At 45.0% G+C, this 21,220-nt stretch overlaps 1 protein-coding gene and 1 long non-coding RNA gene across 5 annotated transcripts in view; both read left to right on the top strand.

Annotated features, from left to right (window-relative positions):
* Nucleotides 1-263: 263 nt before the first annotated feature.
* LOC118964980 lies at nt 264-1,075 on the top strand. Its single transcript, XR_005052307.1, has 3 exons — nt 264-807; nt 859-911; nt 1,014-1,075. It is a non-coding gene; the product is annotated as an uncharacterized LOC118964980 (long non-coding RNA).
* Nucleotides 1,076-8,146: 7,071 nt separating this feature from the next.
* Nucleotides 8,147-21,220, top strand: part of LOC118964979 (sodium/potassium/calcium exchanger 1-like) — a 57,121-nt gene continuing 44,047 nt past the window's right edge. For all 4 annotated transcript variants that reach the window (XM_036981560.1, XM_036981559.1, XM_036981558.1 and 1 more), the window contains exons 1-3: nt 8,147-8,428; nt 9,141-10,181; nt 11,203-11,408. In XM_036981560.1, coding sequence (XP_036837455.1) covers nt 9,335-10,181; nt 11,203-11,408 — 1,053 coding nt within the window. In that variant the 5' untranslated portion in view covers nt 8,147-8,428; nt 9,141-9,334. The remainder of the gene's footprint in view (nt 8,429-9,140; nt 10,182-11,202; nt 11,409-21,220) is intronic.

Below are 21,220 nucleotides of genomic sequence, written 5' to 3'. Positions count from 1 at the left end.
TCCTCACCTCACACCTCTGTCCTCTCTCTCTTCTCTCCTCACCTCACACCTCTGTCCTCTCTCTCTTCTCTCCTCACCTCACACCTCTGTCCTCTCTCTCTTCTCTCCTCACCTCACCCCTCTGTCCTCTCTCTCTTCTCTCCCCACCTCACACCTCTGTCCTCTCTCTTCTCTCCTCACCTCACACCTCTGTCCTCTCTCTCCTCTCCTCTCTTCTCTCCTCTCACACCTCTCTTCTCTCCTCTCTCCTCTGTCCTCTCTCTCCTCTCTCACCTCTCTTCTCTCCTCCACTGATAAACAACCAACCACATCCTCCTCTTCTATTTTCCTGTGGATGTACCTCCTCTAACAGACACTTATCTTCCTCACCCAGTCCTTCAGAGGTACCTCCTCTAACACAAACACTCATTTTCCTCACCCAGTCTGTCCTTCAGAGGTACCTCCTCTAACACAAACACTCATTTTCCTCACCCAGTCTGTCCATCAGAGGTACCTCCTCTAACACAAACCCTTCCCTTCCTCACCCAGTCTGTCCATCAGAGGTACCTCCTCTAACACAAACCCTTCCCTTCCTCACCCAGTCTGTCCATCAGAGGTACCTCCTCTAACACAAACCCTTCCCTTCCTCACCCAGTCTGTCCATCAGAGGTACCTCCTCTAACACAAACACTCATCTTCCTCACCCAGTCTGTCCATCAGAGGTACCTCCTCTAACACAAACACTCATCTTCCTCACCCAGTCTGTCCATCAGAGGTACCTCCTCTAACACTAACACTCATCTTCCTCACCCAGTCTGTCCATCAGAGGTACCTCCTCTAACAGACACTTCTCTTCCTCACCCAGTCTGTCCTTCAGAGGTACCTCCTCTAACACAAACACTCATCTTCCTCACCCAGTCTGTCCATCAGAGGTACCTCCTCTAACACTAACACTCTTCTTCCTCACCCAGTCCTTCAGAGGTACCTCCTCTAACACAAACACTCATTTTCCTCACCCAGTCTGTCCATCAGAGGTACCTCCTCTAACACAAACACTCATCTTCCTCACCCAGTCTGTCCATCAGAGGTACCTCCTCTAACACAAACACTCATCTTCCTCACCCAGTCTGTCCATCAGAGGTACCTCCTCTAACACAAACCCTTCCCTTCCTCACCCAGTCTGTCCATCAGAGGTACCTCCTCTAACACTAACACTCATCTTCCTCACCCAGTCTGTCCATCAGAGGTACCTCCTCTAACACTAACACTCATCTTCCTCACCCAGTCTGTCCATCAGAGGTATCTCCTCTAACACAAACCCTTCCCTTCCTCACCCAGTCTGTCCATCAGAGGTACCTCCTCTAACACAAACACTCATCTTCCTCACCCAGTCTGTCCATCAGAGGTACCTCCTCTAACACAAACACTCATCTTCCTCACCCAGTCTGTCCATCAGAGGTACCTCCTCTAACACAAACACTCATCTTCCTCACCCAGTCTGTCCATCAGAGGTACCTCCTCTAACACAAACACTCATCTTCCTCACCCAGTCTGTCCATCAGAGGTACCTCCTCTAACACAAACACTCATCTTCCTCACCCAGTCTGTCCATCAGAGGTACCTCCTCTAACACAAACACTCATCTTCCTCACCCAGTCTGTCCATCAGAGGTACCTCCTCTAACACAAACACTCATCTTCCTCACCCAGTCTGTCCATCAGAGGTACCTCCTCTAACACAAACACTCATCTTCCTCACCCAGTCTGTCCATCAGAGGTACCTCCTCTAACACAAACACTCATCTTCCTCACCCAGTCTGTCCATCAGAGGTACCTCCTCTAACACAAACCCTTCCCTTCCTCACCCAGTCTGTCCATCAGAGGTACCTCCTCTAACACAAACCCTTCCCTTCCTCACCCAGTCTGTCCATCAGAGGTACCTCCTCTAACACAAACACTCATCTTCCTCACCCAGTCTGTCCATCAGAGGTACCTCCTCTAACACAAACACTCATCTTCCTCACCCAGTCTGTCCATCAGAGGTACCTCCTCTAACACAAACCCTTCCCTTCCTCACCCAGTCTGTCCATCAGAGGTACCTCCTCTAACACTAACACTCATCTTCCTCACCCAGTCTGTCCATCAGAGGTACCTCCTCTAACACAAACACTCATCTTCCTCACCCAGTCTGTCCATCAGAGGTACCTCCTCTAACACAAACCCTTCCCTTCCTCACCCAGTCTGTCCATCAGAGGTACCTCCTCTAACACAAACACTCATCTTCCTCACCCAGTCTGTCCATCAGAGGTACCTCCTCTAACACAAACAAGTGCATTCAATTCACACCCTCTTTTTATGATTTATATCCATGTCATACTATTAGTATTAACAGATACATGTCATACTGTTAGTATTAACAGATACATGTCATACTGTTAGTATTAACAGATACATGTCATACTATTAGTATTAACAGATACATGTCATACTGTTAGTATTAACAGATACATGTCATACTGTTAGTATTAACAGATACATGTCATACTGTTAGTATTGACAGATACATGTCATACTGTTAGTATTAACAGATACATGTCATACTGTACTGTTAGTATTAACAGATACATGTCATACTGTTAGTATTAACAGATACATGTCATACTGTACTGTTAGTATTAACAGATACATGTCATACTGTACTGTTAGTATTAACAGATACATGTCATACTGTTAGTATTAACAGATACATGTCATACTGTTAGTATTAACAGATACATGTCATACTGTTAGTATTAACAGATACATGTCATACTGTACTGTTAGTATTAACAGATACATGTCATACTGTACTGTTAGTATTAACAGATACATGTCATACTGTTAGTATTGACAGATACATGTCATACTGTTAGTATTAACAGATACATGTCATACTGTACTGTTAGTATTAACAGATACATGTCATACTGTTAGTATTAACAGATACATGTCATACTGTTAGTATTAACAGATACATGTCATACTGTACTGTTAGTATTAACAGATACATGTCATACTGTTAGTATTAACAGATACATGTCATACTGTACTGTTAGTATTAACAGATACATGTCATACTGTACTATTAGTATTAACAGATACATGTCATACTGTTAGTATTGACAGATGCATGTCATACTGTTAGTATTAACAGATACATGTCATACTGTACTGTTAGTATTAACAGATACATGTCATACTGTTAGTATTAACAGATACATGTCATACTGTACTGTTAGTATTAACAGATACATGTCATACTGTACTATTAGTATTAACAGATACATGTCATACTGTACTGTTAGTATTAACAGATACATGTCATACTGTTAGTATTGACAGATACATGTCATACTGTACTGTTAGTATTAACAGATACATGTCATACTGTACTGTTAGTATTAACAGATACATGTCATACTGTACTGTTAGTATTAACAGATACATGTCATACTGTACTGTTAGTATTAACAGATACATGTCATACTGTACTATTAGTATTAACAGATACATGTCATACTGTACTGTTAGTATTAACAGATACATGTCATACTGTTAGTGTTAACAGATACATGTCATACTGTTAGTATTAACAGATACATGTCATACTGTTAGTATTAACAGATACATGTCATACTGTTAGTATTAACAGATACATGTCATACTGTTAGTATTAACAGATACATGTCATACTGTACTGTTAGTATTAACAGATACATGTCATACTGTACTGTTAGTATTAACAGATACATGTCATACTGTACTGTTAGTATTAACAGATACATGTCATACTGTACTGTTAGTATTAACAGATACATGTCATACTGTTAGTATTAACAGATACATGTCATACTGTTAGTATTAACAGATACATGTCATACTGTTAGTATTAACAGATACATGTCATACTGTTAGTATTGACAGATACATGTCATACTGTTAGTATTAACAGATACATGTCATACTGTACTGTTAGTATTGAAGGAGCCGTACTATAAACGGTTCTAGCGTCTCTTGGCCAGACTAAACAACTTGTGTATTTTCTGAATTCCATTTTGCATCTCATGTAATCCTCATAATGGACCTGCCTTCAGTTTGAATTCAGGAAGTGAAATGAAAACTGCCCATTGTATTCTATGAAGAGTGTTTTCAAATCACTCTTTTTATTTTGGATCCACTGTAATGACTTGACTGAATAGAACTGAATTGACTCTGACTCTGTTACAGTCATTGATAGAACAGTCATGTTGCACTTCACTACTGTCCCATCTGACCATGAGTCAGCGTCAGGCCTAATGCTATACATTGTTTTGTTATAAGTTTTATTTATTTTTTTAAAGGCCCAGTGCAGTCAGAAATATGTATTTATATATATTTCTACACTATGAGGTTGGAATAACACTGTGAAATTGTGAACATTATCATAATGTCCTTTTTAGTGTAAGAGTTGTTTGAATAGACTGACATTTCAGTCTGTTTTGGCAGGATGGAGTTTTGGCCTTCCACGGTGACATCACTATGGGGTGAATTAGTTAATAGACCAATAAGAAAGAGAGTTCTAAAACCCCTCTGCCAATAACAGCACAGTTTTCAGTTTTCCCCCTCCCCACTCAGACCACTCCCAGACAGACCTAGCTAAATTGTTGCTTGAGAAATTGCCCGTTGTTAAGAATCTACTTTTTGTTTATTTAGTGACCATTTTAATTAAAATCACAGTAAGGTACTTCATTGTTACCCAGGAATGATTTGATATTGACATAAAAAAAAAAAAATGCTTTATTCCTAAAATAACTTTTGTATGCCAACAGTGTTTCTCATGCAGTAATAGAATCAAGCTGCATTCTGGGATGTAAGCTACTGTATTCTCCAGTGATGTTTATAGTCCCCGTGATATCTACTATCTCCATCATGCCATCCTTGCTGTGTTGTTCAAAGGCTCACTGATCTGTGTCTGATGACATGGTTAGAGTTGCGTCCCGACTCTCCACACTTCTCCTAGAGTGTGCTCTTGCACACTTCCTGTCATCGAAACAGACAAAGAGAACCGGTCAGAGCCCAGAACCTCAGGGAAATGGACGTTGTTAGAGAATTAAGGGAAGAGGATCACTGTCTGGAATCATGTGTTTTATTAGAAGGTTTTGAATGGTTGAAGGATAAATTATAATGTGTGATATTATAATAACCAATAAAGTTGTGTGAAATAAAGTGAATATCTGTAGTTCTTTATGAAAAGAGCATAGCTGGTGATGTGAATAAAAGCCCATAATTATATAGGTGTCCTTAATCTCCTCATAATAACCTCTTTATATAGGTGTCCTTTATCTCCTCATAATAACCTCTTTATATAGGTGTCCTTTATCTCCTCATAATAACCCCTTTATATAGGTGTCCTTTATCTCCTCATAATAACCCCTTTATATAGGTGTCCTTTATCTCCTCATAATAACCCCTTTATATAGGTGTCCTTTATCTCCTCATAATAACCCCTTTATATAGGTGTCCTTTATCTCCTCATAATAACCCCTTTATATAGGTGTCCTTTATCTCCTCATAATAACCCCTTTATATAGGTGTCCTTTATCTCCTCATAATAACCTCTTTATATAGGTGTCCTTTATCTCATAATAACCCCTTTATATAGGTGTCCTTTATCTCCTCATAATAACCCCTTTATATAGGTGTCCTTTATCTCCTCATAATAACCTCTTTATATAGGTGTCCTTTATCTCCTCATAATAACCTCTTTATATAGGTGTCCTTTATCTCATAATAACCCCTTTATATAGGTGTCCTTTATCTCCTCCTAATAACCTCTTTATATAGGTGTCCTTTATCTCCTCATAATAACCCCTTTATATAGGTGTCCTTTATCTCCTCATAATAACCCCTTTATATAGGTGTCCTTTATCTCCTCATAATAACCCCGTTATATAGGTGTCCTTTATCTCCTCATAATAACCCCTTTATATAGGTGTCCTTTATCTCCTCATAATAACCCCTTTATATAGGTGTCCTTTATCTCCTCATAATAACCTCTTTATATAGGTGTCCTTTATCTCATAATAACCCCTTTATATAGGTGTCCTTTATCTCATAATAATAACCTCTTTATATAGGTGTCCTTTATCTCCTCATAATAACCCCTTTATATAGGTGTCCTTTATCTCCTCATAATAACCCCTTTATATAGGTGTCCTTTATCTCCTCATAATAACCCCTTTATATAGGTGTCCTTTATCTCCTCATAATAACCTCTTTATATAGGTGTCCTTTATCTCATAATAACCCCTTTATATAGGTGTCCTTTATCTCCTAATAACCCCTTTATATAGGTGTCCTTTATCTCATAATAACCCCTTTATATAGGTGTCCTTTATCTCCTCATAATAACCCCTTTATATAGGTGTCCTTTATCTCCTCATAATAACCTCTTTATATAGGTGTCCTTTATCTCATAATAACCCCTTTATATAGGTGTCCTTTATCTCTTCATAATAACCCCTTTATATAGGTGTCCTTTATCTCCTCATAATAACCCCTTTATATAGGTGTCCTTTATCTCCTAATAACCCCTTTATATAGGTGTCCTTTATCTCATAATAATCCCTTTATATAGGTGTCCTTTATCTCATAATAACCCCTTTATATAGGTGTCCTTTATCTCCTCATAATAACCCCTTTATATAGGTGTCCTTTATCTCCTCATAATAACCTCTTTATATAGGTGTCCTTTATCTCCTCATAATAACCCCTTTATATAGGTGTCCTTTATCTCCTCATAATAACCCCTTTATATAGGTGTCCTTTATCTCCTCATAATAACCTCTTTGTATAGGTGTCCTTTATCTCCTCATAATAACCCCGTTATATAGGTGTCCTTTATCTCCTCATAATAACCCCTTTATATACATTACCGTTCAAACGTTTGGGGTCACTTAGAAATGTCCTAGTTTTTGAAAGAAAAGCACATTTTTTCTGTCTATTAAAATAACATCAACTTGATTGAAAATACAGTGTAGACATGGTTAATGTTGTAAATGACTTCTGTAGCTGGAAACGTCAGATTTTTAATGGAACATCTACATAGGTGTGCAGAGGCCCATTATCAGCAACCATCACTCTGTGTTCCAATGGCACGTTGTGTTAGCTAATCCAAGTTTATCATTTTAAAAGGCTAATTGATCATTAGAAAACCCTTTTGCAATTATGTTAGCACAGCTGAAAACTGTTGTTCTATTCTGGTTAGAGCCAGTTCGCGTTGTTCTGTGAAGGGAGTAGTACACAGCGTTGTACGAGATCTTCAGTTTCTTAGCAATTTCTCGCATGTAATAGCCTTCATTTCTCAGAACATGAATAGACTGACGAGTTTCAGGAGAATGTACTTTGTTTCTGGCCATTTTGAGCCTGCAATCAAACCCACAAATGCTGATGCTCCAGATACTCAACTAGTCTACAGTTTTATTGCTTCTTTAAACAGCACAACAGTTTTCAGCTGTCCGTCTGTCTGTCTGTCTATATATCTGCCTGCTTGTCTGCCTGTCTACCTGCCTGTTGGCTTTTCTGTCTGCCTGTCTGCCTTTGTCTGCCTGTCTGTCTGCCTTTCTGCCTGTATATCTGCCTGTATATCTGCCTGTCTGTCTGCCTTTCTGCCTGTCTTTCTGCCTGTCTGTCTGTCTGCCTGTCTGTCTGTCTGTCTGTATATCTGCCTGCTTGTCTGCCTGTCTGCCTGTCTACCTGCCTGTTGGCCTTTCTGTCTGCCTGTCTGCCTTTCTGTCTGCCTGTCTGTCTGTCTGCCTGTCTGTTTGCCTGTATATCTGCCTATCTGTCTGCCTTTCTGCCTGTCTGTCTGCCTTTTTGCCTGTCTTTCTGCCTGTCTGTCTGTCTGCCTTTCTGCCTGTCTTTCTGCCTGTCTACCTGCCTGTAGGCCTTTCTGTCTGCCTTTCTGTCTACATGCCTGTCTGTCTGTGTCTATAAAGGAGCACTCTGCCTGTCTGTCTGTGTGCATAAAGGAGCACTCTTCAGAATTGTAATTATGCCTTGCCAACCCTCCTTCCACTTCAGCGCGCAAACATGGTTGGTTTTTGCTCAGCGTTGGTGGTTGGAGACACTGCATGCACTTGGCGGATTATGAACAAATGAATAGGAATGCATTGAATTTGAAGCAGTTTAAACGTGTTCGTGAGAATGTGAGAGATTGTGTGAACACCTAACCTAATCCTCTTAAAAGACTGCAGGTATTATGCTGAGCCGTAGAGAGGAGGTGTGAGCTGTCATCCTGCGGTGCGCCCTTGTAGCCGCTCACCAAAAACTAGAGTCAGCATCTCTCAACCAATCCCTTTACCTTAGCGCACACAGCTGGAGAGAGACCTCGCGTCTAGAACACCTCTATCACAACAACTCAGCGATTAAAGGTACGTTTTTATTAACAATTGAAAAAGGGTTAAGTATGGTTTACAGATGTTTTACAGAGAAGGGATTTAAGCTACAATAATCGTCATTGACCTTGTGGAAGCCCCGGATACTTGTCAATGACTCCATATCGGGCACTGTTTCTTGCCTGGAATTTCCCCACGAAATTCAGTTAAATGTATCATTATTTTCGTTTCTTAATTCTTAACCCGACCCACCTAGATACACACGTGAAAATGAAATGGTTGGTTGAACGTTTGGAATGAATCAAATCGCGTATGTTGTCTCGACTCGAGGAGCGCATATCAGCACGTTCATGACCCGCGCACGTCAATGAAAAGTAGGGCCCCACATAATGATATTTTCTACTTAATTCGCTGTTTTTTTTTATTTTAATTGTCATTTGTACATTAACTACATTTGCTGCATTTCATTACACGTGTCATTTAATCTGTGCAGCCCTTCGGAGAGCAGAGTACCTGCAATTATGTAGCCATAGTAACAGGTGGCTGTATCCCATCCTCCGCGCTCCTGCGACTCCCTTCACGTGAACGCGCGCCCTTATAATAAACCCTTCTAATAATCCCAGTAGTGTTTTTATTAGTATTTGATTACATTATTATGTCAAATGTATGACATGAGTTTTGCATTGTAGTCTAAACTGAGTGAATTATCTATTTATTTCCCCCCTTTTTTTACATTTTATATTTATAGTTTGGAGCTGGGACATCATGCCAGGACTATGACATTAAAACAGACTATGCTGAAGATGGGTGCTGACCGCTCACTGAACTGCATTATTTGGCTAACTAATGCTACTGGACCTGTTCCCATAAGCCTAACCATGCATCTGACACGGACCTAATAATCCGCTGTGGGAATCAAGACCACTCTGGCAGCGGTGAACAATGCATTTGCCACAAAGACGGAGACTCAATCGGAGTCGCATCCTCTTCTTCCTCTCTGGTGTATTACTGTGCTGCGTCTACACCGTGACGTTCAAGGCCCGGCTGCAGGAGCCACGGGTGGCCCGCCAGGCCGCTGCAGAGGAGGACCCTGGGACAGCACTCCCGGTGGAAGGGGGCGGTAGTGATAGTAGTAGTGTTCTGGAGGTAGACACACGAGAGGTGGTGACCTCTAACCTCTCTAGCCTAACAGAGAGCTATGATGATGACGTCATCACCAGGGCTCCTACTGTGCTGGAGGGGGATGACGTCATCGTGATAACTGTCAACAGGACTGACATTAAGCACTGTATCTACGTAGAGGACCCTGAACCTGAGCCTCCGACTGAACCTCCTCCCACCTCCCCTCCTCCTAACACCACCACCTCCCCGGGTATCCCTGGAGTCCCCCACAGGAAGGGAGAGTACCCAGAGGACCTGTTCACAGTGGACCAGAGGAGGCAGGGCTGGGTGACCCTCCACATCCTGGGCATGGTCTACATGTTCGTCTCCCTCGCCATCGTCTGTGACGAGTTCTTCGTCCCGGCGCTCGGCGTCATCACCGTGAAGCTCGACATCTCCGACGACGTCGCCGGGGCAACCTTCATGGCTGCAGGAGGCTCCGCCCCCGAACTGTTCACCTCTCTGATTGGCGTGTTCATCTCCCATAGCAACGTGGGCATCGGGACAATCGTGGGGTCAGCGGTGTTTAACATCCTGTTTGTCATCGGGATGTGTGCCATCTTCTCCAGGGAGATGCTCCACCTCACCTGGTGGCCCCTGTTCAGAGACGTCTCCTTCTACATCATAGGTAATAATAATTATTATTATAACAATAATAATATCATTTGACAGATAATAGGTAGAGAATAGTAGGTTTTTCCAGAAATCCCGGTTTGTAGACTCCCGGAATCAGGAGGGAATAAACAAGACATCTGGAATACTCCCATCCCGGATTTCTGGAAAACCTGGGAATTTTGGGGGAAAGTACATACTTTAAAAGGTGCTTACCTTGGAGCCAACAGTCGATCCCACTGAAATGGGTTCATTGCATCCTATAGTTTTCCCCTTATAGTGAACTATATAGGTACATACACTCAGAAACGTGCTATCTAGAACCAAACAGGGTTCTGCGGCTGTCCCCATAGGAGAAAACTTGTAGGTTCCACGTGGAACCCCTTTCCACAGAGGGTTCTACTATTGTGACAGCAGCAGAACGCTTTTGCACTCTGGCCAAAAGTAGTGCACTATATAGGAAATAGGGCTCTGGTCTATAGTAGTACCACTATATAGGGAATAGGGCTCTGGTCTATAGTAGCACTACTATATAGGGAATAGGGTTCTGGTCTATAGTAGTGCACTATTTAGGGAATAGGGCTCTGGTCTATAGTAGTGCCACTATATAGGGAATAGGGCTCTGGTCTATAGTAGTACCACTATATAGGGAATAGGATGCCATTTGGACACATCCTCTCCTCTCTCCTAGACCTGATCATGCTGATCGTGTTCATCCTGGACAACACTATCATGTTCTCATATTTCTTGCCCTCCTCCTCTTCCTGCCCCTCCACCACCTCTCCCACCCCGTCCTCCTCCACCTCTCCCTCCTCGTCCTCCTCCTCCTTCCTCCTCTACCTCCTTCTTTACCTTCCTCCCCCTCCCCCCCTTCCTCCTCCCCCTCCTCCTTCCTCCTCTCCCTCCTCCCTCCTCTTCTTCTCCTTCCTCCTCCTCCTCCTCCCTCTCTTCCTCTTCCTCCCCCTCCTCCTCCTCCTCCACCCCTTCCTCCTCCTCCTCACCCTGCTCCTCCTCCTCCTCCTCCTCCTCCATCATAGATCTGATCATGCTGATCGTGTTCTTCTTGGACAACACCATCATGTGGTGGGAGAGCGTAATGCTGGTGTCAGGTTACGTGGCCTACGTCTGCTTCATGAAGTTCAACGTGCAGATCGAACACTTCGTCAAGACGCAGATCAACAAACACAAGAGCATCGTCAAGATCATCATGCCAGAGGAGGAGGAGGAGAAGGAACCCAAGAAGGTTGGTAGTGTTGTTGGGACTTTGTTAGGCAGTTTTGGTGAAGCAAAAAGACAGATAGACAGGTAGGTAGGCAGACAGAGAGGCTGACAGACAGGCAGACAGACAGACAGGCAGCCAGAGTGGCTGACAGACAGGCAGGCAGGCAGGCAGGCAGGCAGGCAGGCAGGCAGGCAGGCAGGCAGGCAGGCAGGCAGGCAGGCAGGCAGGCAGACAGGCAGACAGGCAGACAGGCAGACAGGCAGACAGACAGACAGACAGACAGACAGACAGACAGACAGACAGACAGACAGACAGAGAAAACTACCAAAAAACAATTTTTTGTTGCGACCTTTTTCCACATTTCAGGCTTCAAACATAAAGATATAAAACTGTATTTTTTTGTGAAGAATCAACAACAAGTGGGACACAATCATGAAGTGGAACGACATTTATTGGATATTTCAAACTTTTTTAACAAATCAAAAACTGAAAAATTGGGCGTGCAAAATTATTCAGCCCCTTTACTTTCAGTGCAGCAAACTCTCTCCAGAAGTTCAGTGAGGATCTCTGAATGATCCAATGTTGACCTAAATGACTAATGATGATAAATACAATCCACCTGTGTGTAATCAAGTCTCCGTATAAATGCACCTGCACTGTGATAGTCTCAGAGGTCCGTCAAAAGCGCAGAGAGCATCATGAAGAACAAGGAACACACCAGGCAGGTCCGAGATACTGTTGTGAAGAAGTTTAAAGCCGGATTTGGATACAAAAAGATTTCCCAAGCTTTAAACATCCCAAGGAGCACTGTGCAAGCGATAATATTGAAATGGAAGGAGTATCAGACCACTGCAAATCTACCAAGACCTGGCAGTCCCTCTAAACTTTCAGCTCATACAAGGAGAAGACTGATCAGAGATGCAGCCAAGAGGCCCATGATCACTCTGGATGAACTGCAGAGATCTACAGCTGAGGTGGGAGACTCTGTCCATAGGACAACAATCAGTCGTATATTGCACAAATCTGGCCTTTATGGAAGAGTGGCAAGAAGAAAGCCATTTCTTAAAGATATCCATAAAAAGTGTCGTTTAAAGTTTGCCACAAGCCACCTGGGAGACACACCAAACATGTGGAAGAAGGTGCTCTGGTCAGATGAAACCAAAATTGAACTTTTTGGCAACAATGCAAAACGTTATGCTTGGCGAAAAAGCAACACAGCTCATCACCCTGAACACACCATCCCCACTGTCAAACATGGTGGTGGCAGCATCATGGTTTGGGCCTGCTTTTCTTCAGCAGGGACAGGGAAGATGGTTAAAATTGATGGGAAGATGGATGGAGCCAAATATGGGACCATTCTGGAAGAAAACCTGATGGAGTCTGCAAAAGACCTGAGACTGGGACGGAGATTTGTCTTCCTACAAGACAATGATCCAAAACATAAAGCAAAATCTACAATGGAATGGTTCAAAAATAAACATATCCAGGTGTTAGAATGGCCAAGTCAAAGTCCAGACCTGAATCCAATCGAGAATCTGTGGAAAGAACTGAAAACTGCTGTTCACAAATGCTCTCCATCCAACCTCACTGAGCTCGAGCTGTTTTGCAAGGAGGAATGGGAAAAAATGTCAGTCTCTCGATGTGCAAAACTGCTAGACATACCCCAAGCGACTTACAGCTGTAATCGCAGCAAAAGGTGGCGCTACAAAGTATTAACTTAAGGGGGCTATATAATTTTGCACTCCCAATTTTTCAGTTTTTGATTTGTTAAAAAAGTTTTAAATATCCAATAAATGTCGTTCCACTTCATGATTGTGTCCACTTCTTGTTGATTCTTCACAAAAAAATACAGTTTTATATCTTTATGTTTGAAGCCTGAAATGTGGCAAAAGGTCGCAAAGTTCAAGGGGCCGAATACTTTCGCAAGGCACTGTAAATACTAGAAAAGCCCATTGTAATATCACCCAGGACCCAGACCCTCGCTGGTCCAGTCCATGAGAGACAATACCACCCAGGACCCAGACCCTCTCTGGTCCAGTCCATGAGAGACAATACCACCCAGGACCCAGACCCTCTCTGGTCCAGTCCATGAGAGACAATACCACCCAAGACCCAGACCCTCTCTGGTCCAGTCCATGAGAGACAATACCACCCAGGACCCAGACCCTCTCTGGTCCAGTCCATGAGAGACATTATCACCCAGGACCCAGACCCTCTCTGGTCCAGTCCATGAGAGACAATACCACCCAGGACCCAGACCCTCTCTGGTCCAGTCCATGAGAGACAATACCACCCAGGACCCAGACCCTCTCTGGTCCAGTCCATGAGAGACAATACCACCCAGGACCCAGACCCTCTCTGGTCCAGTCCATGAGAGACATGGAATGGTTGATTCACTGGACTGTCATCAGAGCCTGTGTGTGTGTGTGTGTGTGTGTGTGCGTGCGTGCGTGCGAGAGAGAGTAGGGGAGAGAGGGAGAGAGAGTGAGTGTGTGTGTGTGTGTGTGTGAGAGAGTAGGGGAGAGAGGGAGAGAGAGAGTGAGAGTGAGAGTGTGTGTGTGTGTGTGTGTGAGAGAGTGAGAGTGAGAGTGTGTGTGTGGCAGCCAGACTCGGCAGCCTTTGATGATTGGGACTGAATCCCTGAAAGGATCCCAGGTGTCAGAGCCCAGCGTAGGGGAGCATGGGTCAGAGGGAGACCAGGGGGGGGGGGGGGGGGGGGGGGGGGTGATGTAATGCTGATGAGATGTAAAGTAATGTCAGCCATCAGTTTGTCATTGTCACACTGAAGGAGTGTATTATTCAGCTAAATCACACACCCGGTGCCAGTCACCGTGTATCTCTAGTCACGGTCATCTGAATATCAATTCTCTGTGTTTCATTGTATATTCTCTTTGGCAGACAAAGCTGTAGCAGGGCATTATTGTCCAAACCAGTAGAAACAAATAGCACCCTACCCACTTCAACGCCACAGGAGGTTGGTGGCTCCTTAATTGGGGAGGACGGGCCCGTGGTAACGGCTGGAGCGGAGTCAGTTGAATGGTATCAAATACATTCAATTAAAAAAACATTAAAATATATAAATTTTTGCTTAATTTAACCAGGAAACGCACATTGAGAACCAAGAGTCTCTTTTTTTCAAGGGAGACCAGGCCAAGAAGACAACAGCAATCAATACATGACATCATTAAAACATACAACAACACAACACATGACATCATTAAAACATACAACAACACAATACATGACATCATTAAAACATACAACAACACAACAACACAACAACATGATCCAGCCTGGTTAGGAGCCGTTCCATTCGTTCCGTCACAAGTCATTATTATGAGCCGTCCTCCCCCCAGCAGCCTCCACTGCTAAACACACAGGACACTGATGACCACACAGGACACTGATGAACACACAGGACACTGATGACCACACAGGACACTGATGACCACACAGGACACTGATGAACACACAGGACACTGATGAACACACAGGACACTGATGACCACACAGGACACTGATGACTACACAGGACACTGATGACCACACAGGACACTGATGACCACACAGGACACTGATGACCACACAGGACACTGATGACCACACAGGACACTGATGACCACACAGGACACTGATGAACACACAGGACACTGATGACCACACAGGACACTGATGACCACACAGGACACTGATGACCACACAGGACACTGATGACTACACAGGACACTGATGACCACACAGGACACTGATGACCACACAGGACACTGATGAACACACAGGACACTGATGAACACACAGGACACTGATGACCACACAGGACACTGATGACTACACAGGACACTGATGACTACACAGGACACTGATGACCACACAAGACACTGATGACCACACAGGACACTAATGACCACACAGGACACTGATGACCACACAGGACACTGATGAACACACAGGACACTGATGACCACACAGGACACTGATGACCACACAGGACACCGATGACCACGCAGGACACCGATAACCACGCAGGGCACTGATGAACACACAGGACACCGATGACCACACAGGACACTGATGACTACACAGGACACTGATGACCACACAGGACACTGATGACCACACAGGACACTGATGAACACACAGGACACTGATGACCACACAGGACACTGATGACCACACAGGACACTGATGACCACACAGGACACTGATGACCACACAGGACACCGATGACCACGCAGGACACCGATAACCACACAGGGCACTGATGAACACACATGACACGGATGACCACACAGGACACCGATGACCACACAGGACACCGATGACCATACAGGACACCGATGACCACACAGCATACCCTTCTTCAGTTGTCAAAGCTTCATTTGTAGCCTACATGTTACGTTATGCTAAATGATAGCGTTTGTTTGTCAATGGCCCTCGACAACAGACTACCAACCAGCTAACACAGACAGACAGACAGACAGACAGACAGACAGACAGACAGAGCGGCTGGACCGGGTTTGGTCCTGTTTCTGACATTTAGGAACAGTGATTGACCACACCCAACCTCCTTGCGACTGCCTTTGACGTTGCTTATCAGCCAGACTCCCATCTGGCTTAGCAGCCTTTTACATCTCTATACACAGATCATCACATCACCATCTTTGACCGTTTGATCATTTCCCTTATATTGTCTTTTCCGTCCGTCCGTCCGTCCGTCCCCTGGGTTGTGAGCACCCTGGAGGTCGCCCCCATGGAATCAGGAATTTGAATACTAGAATGGTGATGAATGTTCTTATGATGCGATAAAGGTCAGCCATTTTGGTCAGGGAGTTGGTCCACCCTGGTTTCCCAGTGCTGTGATAAGATAGTGTAAAATAATGAATGTGAAGAATGTACCTGCGTTGTATGTTGTTAGCTAGCTAGCCAGTTTTAGAAGAATGTACCTGCGCTGTATGTTGTTAGCTAGCTAGCCAGTTTTAGAAGAATGTACAGTGCCTTGCGAAAGTATTCGGCCCCCTTGAACTTTGCGACCTTTTGCCACATTTCAGGCTTCAAACATAAAGATATAAAACTGTATTTTTTGTGAAAAATCAACAACAAGTGGGACACAATCATGAAGTGGAACGACATTTATTGGATATTTCAAACTTTTTTAACAAATCAAAAACTGAAAAATTGGGCGTGCAAAATTATTCAGCCCCTTTACTTTCAGTGCAGCAAACTCTCTCCAGAAGTTCAGTCAGGATCTCTGAATGATCCAATGTTGACCTAAATGACTAATGATGATAAATACAATCCACCTGTGTGTAATCAAGTCTCCGTATAAATGCACCTGCACTGTGATAGTCTCAGAGGTCCGTTAAAAGCGCAGAGAGCATCATGAAGAACAAGGAACACACCAGGCAGGTCCGAGATACTGTTGTGAAGAAGTTTAAAGACGGATTCGAATACAAAAAGATTTCCCAAGCTTTAAACATCCCAAGGAGCACTGTGCAAGCGATAATATTGAAATGGAAGGAGTATCAGACCACTGCAAATCTACCAAGACCTGGCCGTCCCTCTAAACTTTCAGCTCATACAAGGAGAAGACTGATCAGAGATGCAGCCAAGAGGCCCATGATCACTCTGGATGAACTGCAGAGATCTACAGCTGAGGTGGGAGACTCTGTCCATAGGACAACAATCAGTCGTATATTGCACAAATCTGGCCTTTATGGAAGAGTGGCAAGAAGAAAGCCATTTCTTAAAGATATCCATAAAACGTGTTGTTTAAAGTTTGCCACAAGCCACCTGGGAGACACACCAAACATGTGGAAGAAGGTGCTCTGGTCAGATGAAACCAAAATGGAACTTTTTGGCAACAATGCAAAATGTTATGTTTGGCGTAAAAGCAACACAGCTCATCAGCCTGAACACACCATCCCCACTGTCAAACATGGTGGTGGCAGCATCATGGTTTGGGCCTGCTTTTCTTCAGCAGGGACAGGGAAGATGGTTAAAATTGATGGGAAGATGGATGGAGCCAAATACAGGACCATTCTGGAAGAAAACCTGATGGAGTCTGCAAAAGACCTGAGACTGGGACGGAGATTTGTCTTCCAACAAGACAATGATCCAAAACATAAAGCAAAATCTACAATGGAATGGTTCAAAAATAAACATATCCAGGTGTTAGAATGGCCAAGTCAAAGTCCAGACCTGAATCCAATCGAGAATCTGTGGAAAGAACTGAAAACTGCTGTTCACAAATGCTCTCCATTCAACCTCACTGAGCTCGAGCTGTTTTGCAAGGAGGAATGGGAAAAAATTTCAGTCTCTCGATGTGCAAAACTCATAGAGACATACCCCAAGCGACTTACAGCTGTAATCGCAGCAAAAGGTGGCGCTACAAAGTATTAACTTAAGGGGGCTGAATAATTTTGCACGCCCAATTTTTCAGTTTTTGATTTGTTAAAAAGGTTTGAAATATCCAATCAATGTCGTTCCACTTCATGATTGTGTCCCACTTGTTGTTGATTCTTCACAAAAAAATACAGTTTTATATCTTTATGTTTGAAGCCTGAAATGTGGCAAAAGGTCGCAAAGTTCAAGGGGGCCGAATACTTTCGCAAGGCACTGTACCTGCGCTGTATGTTGTTAGCTAGCTAGCCAGTTTTAGAAGAATGTACCTGCGCTGTGTGTTGTTAGCTAGCTAGCCAGTTTTAGAAGAATGATTCTATACATTTTTTCAAATTAACTACCAATATGCCAAACAATGCAGAATCCACAAGCGTACACTGACTGAAATCACACATGATCTCAACTTCAGTGCAAAATGTGTAGAATAGCATGAGATTAGCTATAAAACTGCACATTTATCTCTCTGTTCCATGGCAATATGTGTAGAATCGCAGGAAATGAGCTTTAAAACAGCAACATTTTCTCTCAATCTTCAGGCAAAATGCGTAAAATAGCAGGAGATTATTTTTCTCTTTGCCCCAAGTTAGTGGTTTTCCCAGGGCTTTCTCAGAGCCCCGTAACACTGTAGTACACCACTACTCACAATACACCCTCCAACACACCAACACACACAACACACACCCTCCAACACACCCTCCAGCACACCATCCAACACACCAACACACACCCTCCAGCACACCCTCCAACACACCAACACACACCCTCCAACACACCCTCCAACACACACCCTCCAGCACACACAACACACACCCTCCAACACACACCCTCCAACACACCAACACACACCCTCCAACACACCAACACACAGCCTTCAACACACACACCCACCAACACACCAACACACACCCTCCAACACACCAACACACACCCTCCAACACACCAACACACACCCTTCAACACACCCTTCAACACACCCTCCAACACACCCTCCAGCACACACAACACACACCCTCCAACACACACCCTCCAACACACCAACACACACCCTTCAACACACCCTTCAACACACCCTCCAACACACACCCTCCAGCACACACAACACACACCCTCCAACACACACCCTCCAACACACCAACACACACCCTCCAACACACCAACACACACCCTTCAACACACACACCCACCAACACACCAACACACACCCTCCAACACACCAACACACACCCTCCAACACACACCCTCCAACACACCAAAACACACCCTCCAGCACACACAACACACACCCTCCAACACACCAACACACACCCTCCAACACACCAACACACACCCTCCAACACACCAACACACACCCTCCAACACACCAACACACACCCTCCAACACACACCCTCCAACACACCAACACACACCCTCCAACACACCAACACACACCCTCCAACACACCAACACACACCCTCCAACACACACCCTCCAACACACCAACACACACCCTCCAACACACCAACACACACCCTCCAACACACACCCTCCAACACACCAACACACACCCTCCAACACACACCCTCCAACACACCAACACACACCCTCCAACACACACCCTCCAACACACCCTCCAACACACACCCTCCAACACACCAACACACACCCTCCAGCACACCATCCAACACACCAACACACACCCTCCAGCACACCCTCCAACACACCAACACACACCCTCCAACACACCCTCCAACACACACCCTCCAGCACACACAACACACACCCTCCAACACACACCCTCCAACACACCAACACACACCCTCCAACACACCAACACACAGCCTTCAACACACACACCCACCAACACACCAACACACACCCTCCAACACACCAACACACACCCTCCAACACACCAACACACACCCTCCAACACACCAACACACACCCTCCAACACACCAACACACACCCTTCAACACACCCTTCAACACACCCTCCAACACACCCTCCAGCACACACAACACACACCCTCCAACACACACCCTCCAACACACCAACACACACCCTTCAACACACCCTTCAACACACCCTCCAACACACACCCTCCAGCACACACAACACACACCCTCCAACACACACCCTCCAACACACCAACACACACCCTCCAACACACCAACACACACCCTTCAACACACACACCCACCAACACACCAACACACACCCTCCAACACACCAACACACACCCTCCAACACACACCCTCCAACACACCAAAACACACCCTCCAGCACACACAACACACACCCTCCAACACACCAACACACACCCTCCAACACACCAACACACACCCTCCAACACACCAACACACACCCTCCAACACACCAACACACACCCTCCAACACACACCCTCCAACACACCAACACACACCCTCCAACACACCAACACACACCCTCCAACACACCAACACACACCCTCCAACACACACCCTCCAACACACCAACACACACCCTCCAACACACCAACACACACCCTCCAACACACACCCTCCAACACACCAACACACACCCTCCAACACACACCCTCCAACACACCAACACACACCCTCCAACACACACCCTCCAACACACCCTCCAACACACACCCTCCAACACACCAACACACACCCTCCAACACACCAACACACACCCTCCAACACACACCCTCCAACACACCAACACACACCCTCCAACACACACCCTCCAACACACCAACACACACCCTCCAACACACACCCTCCAACACACCAACACACACCCTCCAACACACCAACACACACCCTCCAACACACACCCTCCAACACACCAACACACACCCTCCAACACACACCCTCCAACACACCAACACACACCCTCCAACACACACCCTCCAACACACCAAAACACACCCTCCAGCACACACAACACACACCCTCCAACACACCAACACACACCCTCCAACACACACCCTCCAACACACCAAAACACACCCTCCAGCACACACAACACACACCCTCCAACACAACAACACACACCCTCCAACACACCCTCCAACACACCAACACACACCCTCCAACACACCAACACACACCCTCCAACACACCAACACACACCCTCCAACACACCAACACACACCCTTCAACACACCCTTCAACACACCCTCCAACACACCCTCCAGCACACACAACACACACCCTCCAACACACACCCTCCAACACACCAACACACACCCTTCAACACACCCTTCAACACACCCTCCAACACACACCCTCCAGCACACACAACACACACCCTCCAACACACACCCTCCAACACACCAACACACACCCTCCAACACACCAACACACACCCTTCAACACACACACCCACCAACACACCAACACACACCCTCCAACACACCAACACACACCCTCCAACACACACCCTCCAACACACCAAAACACACC

Source organism: Oncorhynchus mykiss, chromosome 6, assembly GCF_013265735.2.
Source record: "Oncorhynchus mykiss isolate Arlee chromosome 6, USDA_OmykA_1.1, whole genome shotgun sequence".
In the NCBI taxonomy this organism is placed as follows: Eukaryota; Metazoa; Chordata; class Actinopteri; order Salmoniformes; family Salmonidae; genus Oncorhynchus; species Oncorhynchus mykiss.
This window is presented reverse-complemented; position numbering and strand designations above follow the sequence as displayed.